This window comes from Nerophis lumbriciformis, linkage group LG21, assembly GCF_033978685.3.
Source record: "Nerophis lumbriciformis linkage group LG21, RoL_Nlum_v2.1, whole genome shotgun sequence".
Taxonomy (NCBI): domain Eukaryota; kingdom Metazoa; phylum Chordata; class Actinopteri; order Syngnathiformes; family Syngnathidae; genus Nerophis; species Nerophis lumbriciformis.
Window position 1 is genome coordinate 34,587,501 of NC_084568.2, and position 10,000 is coordinate 34,597,500.

General features: G+C 40.2%; 1 protein-coding gene across 1 annotated transcript in view; it reads right to left on the reverse strand.

Annotated features, from left to right (window-relative positions):
- The window catches only part of csmd2 (CUB and Sushi multiple domains 2), an 828,472-nt gene that overhangs the window by 127,206 nt on the left and 691,266 nt on the right, over positions 1-10,000 (reverse strand). The window contains exon 50 of the mRNA XM_061982429.2: positions 1,218-1,406. Within this exon, the coding sequence (XP_061838413.2) occupies positions 1,218-1,406 (189 nt within the window). The remainder of the gene's footprint in view (positions 1-1,217; positions 1,407-10,000) is intronic.

Consider the following 10,000-nt stretch of genomic DNA (forward strand, 5'->3'; position numbering starts at 1 on the left):
TCAACTTTGCGCCTATAACAATCCGGATGGTTCTTTTTCTCTTTGGTCTGGAGGACACGACGTCCACAGTTTCCAAAAACAATTTGAAATGTGGACTCGTCAGACCACAGAACACTTTTCCACTTTGTATCAGTCCATCTTAGATGAGCTCAGGCCCAGCGAAGCCGACGGAGTTTCTGGGTGTTGTTGATAAACGGTTTTCGCCTTGCATAGGAGAGTTTTAACTTGCACTTACAGATGTAGCAACCAACTGTAGTTACTGACAGTGGGTTTCTGAAGTGTTCCTGAGCCCATGTGGTGATATTCATTACACACTGATGTCGCTTGTTGATGCAGTACAGCCTGAGGGATCGAAGGTCACGGGCTTAGCTGCTTACGTGCAGTGATTTCTCCAGATTCTCTGAACCCTTTGATGATATTATGGACCGTAGATGGTGGAATCCCTAAATTCCTTGCAATAGCTGCTTGAGAAAGTTTTTTGTTAAACTGTTCAACAATTTGCACACGCATTTGTTGACAAAGTGGTGACCCTCGCCCCATCCTTGTTTGTGAATGACTGAGCATTTCATGGAATCTACTTTTATACCCAATCATGGCACCCACCTGTTCCCAATTTGCCTGTTCACCTGTGGGATGTTCCAAATAAGTGTTTGATGAGCATTCCTCAACTTTATCAGTATTTATTGCCACCTTTCCCAACTTCTTTGTCACGTGTTGCTGGCATCAAATTCTAAAGTTAATGATTATTTGCCAAAAAAAAAAAGTTTATCAGTTTGAACATCAAATATGTTGTCTTTGTAGCATATTCAACTGAATATGCGTTGAAAATGATTTGCAAATCATTCCATTTATATTTACATGTAACACAATTTCCCAACTCATATGGAAACGGGGTTTGTACACTTTTGACCACGACTGTATATCTGCGGCTTATAGTCCGGTGTACTATAATACCTACAATAATAAACAGGGAAAACAATTTCCCCTAATACTTAGTGGGTGTGGCCTATACACCGGTGCGCCCTATAGCGGGGAAAATAGTGTACATGTGTGTTCTTGTCTCAGATAGGAATTGTTGATTACTTCATCAAGCCTGTTCAGAGCAGCTCAAAAAGTGACACTTTGTGACCTTGCCTTTGCAACATTATTACCTTTTACCGAGTGCACCCACGCCGTGCCTCAAATTTGGTGGCATTTCTTCTCTCCTGGACCCTCACCTTGACAGAGTGGCACCGGTGCGTTCCACTGGTAGATCCCCTGTGCGGTCCTGGTGCAGGCGGCGCTGCTCTGGCCGACCAGTCGGAAGCCCTGGTCACAGCTGAAACGCAGCGTGCTCCCCAACTTGGTGCCCGTCAGACTGTGCACCGTGCCGTTGACCGGGCCGCTCGGCGGGCTGCAGTAGGCCGCTAAACGACACAGAGCAAGATAGCAGAATGAGAATCTGTACGCCGATACGGATAAGCGTATAATCCCAATGACAATGCGAGTCGTGTGAAGGATTAATGTGCGCTTCATCGCAAAGAGCCCGGGACTTCTCCTGCATCTGTTCCCTCTCCGGCTGGCGAGGAGGATGGAAAATGGGAAGAGCACACAGTAGGTATTGATCGGCCAGTTTGTCGACGCATGCTGAGGAAGATCATAAACATGATGGATACATATTCATTCTGTTTTTGTTTGCTGGCAAAATTGGAGGCGGCAATAATCGTACATCTCTCCAAACGGTGCTGGCAACAAGTCCGAGGAGTAAGAGACTCTGGACATGATATCTCACCTGGCGGAAGCAAACGAGCCGTTAGAGACAGTCACGTGCGGTGAGGTTGATGGCTGGTGAGGCACTGACTTCATCACAGTCAGATTTACAAACATATGAACCCTAAAGAGTATCTTATTCACCATTTGATTGGCAGCAGTTAACGGGTTATGTTTAAAAGCTCATACCAGCATTCTTCCCTGCTTGGCACTCAGCATCACCAAAAATTATTCCTGGGCGCGGCGCCGCTGCTGCCCACTGCTCCCCTCACCTCCCAGGGGATGATCAAGGGATAGGTCAAATGCAGAGGACAAATTTCACCACACCTAGTGTGTGTTTGACAATCATTGGTACTTTAACTTAACTTTAACTTTACACATACAAACTGTAGCACACAAAAAAGCACATTTAATTAAAAAAAACGTTATTATGGTCTTACCTTTACTTATAAAATAAGTCCATGAGCCGCTGTTGTGCTGGATTAATGCACCCCCTGGCGAGAGTGTTATATCAACTAAAGCCCTCACTTAAACTTTCCACGTGCAAGATTGAATCTATTTAAAAAAGTGTAACCGAGGGTTTATAAATGTCGCCTATACTGTATGAAACTACAAAATAACAAACACGGAGGCTCCAGTTTACACGAGGACCACTTTATTTACCTTCTTTCAAAAACTTCCGCTCAACTCCAACGTGTCGTCACTTCCGCTCTTAGGGCCTTCAAAATAAGAGCTCAAGGCATATACTGTATAACAGCGCATAACAGGAACTTAACATCACAAAGAGGAAAGCCCATAAAAATAGGTTACAAAAGTTATTTAATAAGAAGCCAAAAAGTGCAAAAACAATAATGTTCGTGTTGGAGGAGTTGCGAATTAGGTACACCTGCAGTCTGCAGGTGTACCTAATGTTGTGGCCCTGCAGTCATTCAAAACTCCTCCAACACGAACATTATTGTTTTTGCACTTTTTGGCTTCTTATGAAATAACGTTTTTAAATTGATTCAATCTTGCACGTGGAATGTTTAAGTGTGGGCTTTAGTTGATATAACACTCCCGTCAGGGGGTGCAAATTCTACGGAGGGGGTGCAGGAGGCGAGCCTCAGCCAGTGCATCTTTTGCAGCCGTTTTATGATCGCTCAGCACAAGAAATACTTTACACACATACAGTTGTTGACAAAATACACTGTACATTATATACCTCAGCTAACTAAACTATGGAAATGTATAATATAATTCATATAGCAATACAGTCTCACTGCACAGCAGGCCAGCAGTTAGCCGAGTCCGCAATCCATGTTGAGGCACTGAGTGACGTGCCTCAACTGGCTGCTGATCACCGCACCGTCTCTTCTCAGTATTTGAACGGCAAATGTGAAAATTCAGCGTTTTTGAATAAAAATAATCTAAAACGGGTGAAGTTAAATGGAAAATAACTTTATAGTATAATCACTGGATACATATAACAATTTAATAAAAAAAAAATATTTTTACATTTTTTTTCTTTCCATGATGGCAGTTGAGGCCCCGCCTCACCTGCCTCTAGTGACTGCACGTCACTGCTTAGAGATCATCAGTTACTACACTATGAGTGACACCCCTCACGTTTTGGCAACCATTTTATTTCATCTTAACCAAGTTGCAACAACAACAAAATAAGATGGAATGACACATGACCAATTGATATTCTTTTAGGCTATGTCTACACTAAGCCGGATACAACCTTAAACGAATAATTATTTAGCCTAAGCCCCGTTTCAGCCGCACTAAACTATCGTTTAAAGGGGAACATTATCACCAGACCTATGTAAGCGTCAATATATATCTTGATGTTGCAGAAAAAAAGACCATATATTTTTTTAACCGATTTTCGAACTCTAAATGGGTGAATTTTGGCGAATTAAACGCCTTTCTATTATTCGCTCTCGGAGCGATGACGTCACAACGTGGCGTCACTTCGGGAAGCAATCCGCCATTTTCTCAAACACCGAGTCAAATCAGCTCTGTTATTTCCCGTTTTTTCGACTGTTTTCCGTACGTTGGAGACATCATGCCTCGTCGGTGTGTTGTCGGAGGGTGTAACAACACGAACAGGGACGGATTCAAGTTGCACCAGTGGCCCAAAGATGCCAAAGTGGCAAGAAATTGGACGTTTGTTCCGCACACTTTACCCACGAAAGCTATGCTACGACAGAGATGGCAAGAATGTGTGGATATCCTGCGACACTCAAAGCAGATGCATTTCCAACGATAAAGTCAAAGAAATCTGCCGCAAGACCCCCATTGAATCTGCCGGAGTGTGTGAGCAATTCAGGGACAAAGGACCTCGGTAGCACGGCAAGCAATGGCGGCAGTTTGTTCCCGCAGACGAGCGAGCTAAACCCCCTGGATGTCTTGGCTCACACCGTCCCTTATGCCACCGAAGATGATCAAGAGAAGAATATCGACCCTAGCTTCCCTGGCCTGCTGACATCAACTCCAAAACTGAACAGATCAGCTTTCAGGAAAAGAGCGCGGATGAGGGTATGTCTACAGAATACATTAATTGATGAAAATTGGGCTGTCTGCACTCTCAAAGTGCATGTTGCTGCCAAATGTATTTCATATGCTGTAAACCTAGTTCATAGTTGTTAGTTTCCTTTAATGCCAAACAAACACATACCAATCGTTGGTTAGAAGGCGATCGCCGAATTCGTCCTCGCTTTCTCCCGTGTCGCTGGCTGTCGTGTCGTTTTCGTCGGTTTCGCATGCATACGGTTCAAACCGATATGGCTCAATAGCTTCAGTTTCTTCTTCAATCTCATTTTCGCTACCTGCCTCCACACTACAACCATCCGTTTCAATACATGCGTAATCTGTTGAATCGCTTAAGCCGCTGAAATCCGAGTCTGAATCCGAGCTAATGTCGCTATAGCTTGCTGTTCTAACCGCCATGTTTGTTTGTGTTGTCTTCACTGTGTGACGTCACAGGAAAATGGACGGGTGTATATAACGATGGTTAAAATCAGGCACTTTGAAGCTTTTTTTAGGGATATTGCGTGATGGGTAAAATTTTGAAAAAAACTTCGAAAAATAAAATAAGCCACTGGGAACGGATTTTTGATGGTTTTAACCCTTCTGAAATTGTGATAATGTTCCCCTTTAAGGTCCCCCCTACTCGGACAGTGTTTTTTACACGGGTAAGTGCGCCGTGTATTTCTTGAATCTCCGGCTCTTAGCTTTGTATGGACTCATTGATCGTTTACAAACCGAGTTCGGAGAGGAAGTGACGCCAGAAAGACCGGGCCCCACACAGGAAGTGACGTCAGAAAGAACGCGCCACAGCCAGTGTCAGAATAATTGTATCTAAGTTATCACAAAACTTTGTGTTGCCACGAGTTCCCGGCGAGAGGACAAAAGTTGTCTTTGATCCTACCAAGCAAGAGGCTTGTAAAACTCCACTGTGTACGATGGGAAGCGACAGGAAGGTGTCGGTTTCTTTGATCTATTGTAATCCACAGGAAGATCTTGTCTTGACCCGAGATCTACAAAGCGGAGAGGAAGCAGGACCTGACGCAAGCTCCAGGCATCTTTTCTTTGAACTGTTTTGTGTCCAAGGGCGATGGCTGTTTACGACCCCTCTCCCCTTAGAGACAGCTGTTGCCATGTAATCAGGGAAAGTCCAAATAAAAGACGATCCGTGCAACCATTTTGCCAGAGCATGGTGGAAGACTGTACAAAGAGTACAGCCCAGACGTTTCTCCTCATTGAGCCAAATTGAATCCTGTCTGTTTAATTCCTTGCTTCTTGTCTGTTTAATAGAGGTCATCAGTGTTTGAACCTGACAGCCAGCTTCATAATAACACATGCCCGTGTTCTACATGTACAGACGCTTGTGGAAATCACACATGAATACCTTAAGAGAAAGCGATTGCAGCTATTTGGGATACAACACTTCTCAGACGGCAAGAGAACTTTCCAATGTCCAGGTCAGCTGGGATTCTACTTACCGAAAAACTTTGTCCATTTGTCGAAGGGGAGACAACGAGAATGCAGGCTCCCGTGGATGTGATAAAAAAAAAAGGTAGTCTGTGCTTTGTATTACCTGGCCGACGAGGGAAAACTACGTAAAATGTTGAATGCTTTTGGACTGGCAAAGCAGACCGTATCAGTTATTGTCCGCCATGTATGACGCGGACTCAAAGTCTAGGTCCAGAGTATATAAAGTCACCAAAAACGAATGAACAATTGTCAGGTTCAAACACCGAACTATCTATTACACAAGACAAGAAGAAGGAATCAGGCAGAGACAGAGGTCAATGTTTTCACTTATTGGGCTGTACACTCAGTTACAGTTTCACCCTACACTCTAAGGTACAGTCCCACGTTCTCCTCTATTTATTCGGGAGGTGCCTAGTTAACATTCACTGAGGCTGCTTCTGAAGGGAGGGGTAATGCAAGCAGCCCCAGTAGACACAATACATGATTATTCAGAATAGAAATGTGCTGACGCTCGTGATTTCGCCCTGTCTCTGTTTTATCTGCGTTGAGGTACTCGATGTCCGTCCTCGGTGGTCAGCAGGCAGGGTCTGGACACAAACTGCTGATACGAGACAACTCGCAATGGAAGATTACAAGTTGTGCCTTTGCACGGATAGAAAAGCACAACTTCAGCACAATTGATAGTAACTATAGCAACGGCCTTTAAGCATAAGAGTTGTGTGATAACTAATACATAATTATTCTAATAACAATGAAGGTGAAGGCAAAAGAGTGAGGAGTCTCCTGTCATAGACATTATATATCTAGATCCCTAGATCAAATGTTCTTTATCACATTGTTTACTTCCACATGTCCAATAAAGATGCTCAGTGGAGGTGACTTTGACGTGCGCATTTTCCGCGCATGCGTACTAGGTCGCGTTGCGCCGGCTGACGGAGGGGGGAGGGGGTCTTGAACGACCATTGTGTGTGTGTGGACAAGGATAAGGTTAGGTGGGATTTACCCTGGATAACCTTAGTGGCTTGTTGTAGAAGTTAGTTTAGAAGAGGCCTTAAATGCACTTTAGATATTAAACTTTGTACAGCTTAACTGGGACAAGACTGAAGTCCCCGAGAGACAAACACATATCGAAACCACAAGCATTTTCTTTAACTCCAAGTGAAAAATCTGGGCATCGTTTTCGACTCTGACCTAAGTTTTATACCACATATAAAAAAATAACAAAAATATTTTTTAATCACCTTACGAAAATAGCCAGAGTTGGCCCAATTCTCTCTAAGGGCAACACGGAGACGCTAATGCATGCTTGTATTACAAGTCGTAATGATTATTGTAACGCCCTGCTTTCTGGTCTTCCTAAAAAAGGTTATTGCACCTTTACAACAGCTTGTGTCCTGACATAGACCAGAAGGTGGGCTCACATTACACCAGTTTTAAAATCTCTGCATTGGCTCCCTGTGTGTTTCAGGATCAATTTTAAGGTTCTTCTTATGGTTTATGATACTGGGCCCTCTTTTCTTTCATATTTGTTTTACCCTATGAACCTGCGCGGACCTTGAGATCCTCCGTCACTCATCTCCTAATTATTCCAAAAGTCAGGACACAAAGTAAAAAAAGGTTATTGCACCTTCAGAACTACTCCGAAATTCAGTGGCTCGTGTCCTGATGAAACCAGAATGCGGGCTCACATTACACCAGTTTTAAAATCTCTGCATTGGCTCCCCGTGTGTTTCAGGATCAATAGTAGCCCGCCCAACAGCTGGGTACCAAAAAAAGTGTTACCATATTTTTGAATTATTTTTAACTTTTGACTGCCATTACCCCCAATAAAAGCATAATTTGTGTAATTTGAAACATAATGTGTTCATACTGCTTACAACTCAGGTCAGTTGAAACAAAATACCCCTGAGCTCACTTTTGAGCTTAACGGCAAAGGTTTTTTTTAATTTTTTTTAGCAAATTTATTAAAAATGATATTAAAAATGAAAAAGGCCATTGTTACTTATGTAGATGGGATTGACATTTTTTGTTATTTTTAATAAATTTGCAAAAAACAAAAAAAAAACATTTTCACATGGTCATTATGGGGTTCTCTGTGTATAATTTTGAGGATAACAAAATGTGAAAAAAGTAAAGAGCTGTGAATACTTTCCAGAGGCACTGTACATCTCAACTTTGCTGTGAAAAGGGGTGTATGACAGGTTTTTGCAAATTAATACAAATTAAACAATAAAAAGGCTGTGAAAACTAATGTACATGTGATTTGTATTGTTTTTATTTTTAATAAATTCGCCAAAAAAACTAACTGGCGTGAGGTATTTTGTGGATCTATTCCATTTTGCAATAAGACTAACATAAAAAAATGTTTAAAAAGTGAAGCGCTGTGAATACCTTCCTGATGCACGATGCATCTCAACTTTGCCGTGAAAAAGGGCGTATGGCAGGTTTTTGCAAATTTATTTTTAAAAATTTTAAAAATGTAATACTTATGTACATGTGATTTTAATTTTTTTTTTTAGTTTTAATAATTTTGCCAAAAAAAAAAATAAAAAATAAAAATATATATATATATATATTTTTTTTTTCACATTGTCATTATGGGGTATTTTGTGTATAATTTTGAGGACAATAATGGATTTATTCCATTTTGGAATAAGGCTGTAACATGACAAAATGTGTAAAAGGTGAAGCGCTGTGAATACTTCCCTGATGCACTGTACGTCTTAACTTTACCGTGAAAAGGTGTACGGCAGGTTTTTGCAAATTTATTAGATTTTTATTCTATTTTTTTATTTTTTTAAATACATGTAATTTAATCTTTTTTCAGTTTTAATAATTTTGCAATAAAAAAACAATTTTATTCACATTGTCATTAGCTTTGAATATTTATTTACACGTAATTTGTATTTTTTTTCAGTAATAATAATTCTGCAAAAAAAGATAAAAAATCACATTGTCATTATAAGGTTTTGTGTGTAGAATTTTGAGGACAATAATGGATTCATTCTATTTTGGAATAAGGCTGTAACATAACAAAATGTGCAAAAATTTAAGCGCTGTGAATACTTTCCAGATGCACTGTACATCTCAACTTTGTCGTGAAAAAGGGCGTACGGCAAGTATTTCCAAATCTATTTAAAAAATAAACAAATAAATAGATAAAAAAGGCTGTGCATACTTACATACAGGACAATAATGGATTTATTCCATTTTGGAATAAGGCTGTAACAGCACAATATGTAAAAAGTCAAGCATTGTGAATACTTCCCTGATGCACTGTACGTCTTAACTTTACCGTGAAAAGGTGTACGGCAGGTTTTTGCTAATTTATTAGATTTTTTATTCTTTTTTTTTTAAAGCTTTAAATACATGTAATTTAATCTTTTTTTAGTTTTAATAATTTAGCAAAAAAAACCAAATTATTTTCACATTGTCATTGGGGCGGTATAGATCGGTTGGTAGAGAGGCCATGCCAGCAACTTGAGGGTTGCAGGTTCGATACCCGCTTCCGCCATCCTCGTCACTGCCGTTGTGTCCTTGGGCAAGACACTTTACCCACCTGCTCCTAGTGCCACCCACACTGGCTTAAATGTAACTTAGATATTGGGTTTCACTATGTAAAGCGCTTTGAGTCACTAGAGAAAAGCGCTATATAAATATAATTCACTTCACTTCACATTATGGGGTATTGTGTGTAGAATTTTGAGGATGATTATGGATTTATTCTATTTTGTAATAAGGCTGTAACATAACAAAATGTGCAAAAAGTGAAGCGCTGTGAATACTTTCCTGATGCATGATACATCTCAATTTTGCCGTAAAAAAGGGCGGACGGCAGGTTTTTGCAAATGTATTAAAACATTTAAAAAAAGGATTTTAATACTTACGTACATGTGATTTTAATGTATTTTTTGTAGTTATAATAATTTTGCCAAAAAAAAAAAATACATATATTTTTTTCAACATTGTCATTATGGGGTATTGTGTGGAGAATTTTGAGGACAATAATGGATTCATTCCATTTTGGAATAAGGCTGTAACATGACAAAATGGGTCAAACGTAAAGCGCTGCGAATACTTCCCGGATGCACTGTACGTCTCAACTATACCGTGAAAAAAGGCGTACAGCAAGTTTTTTGCAAATTCATTAGAAAATAATTAGTTTTTAAAAAGCTCTGAATATTTATGTAAATGTGAATTTTTTTTTTTTTCAGTTTTAATAATTTTGCAAAAAAAAGATAAAAAATCACATTGTCATTATAGGGTTTTG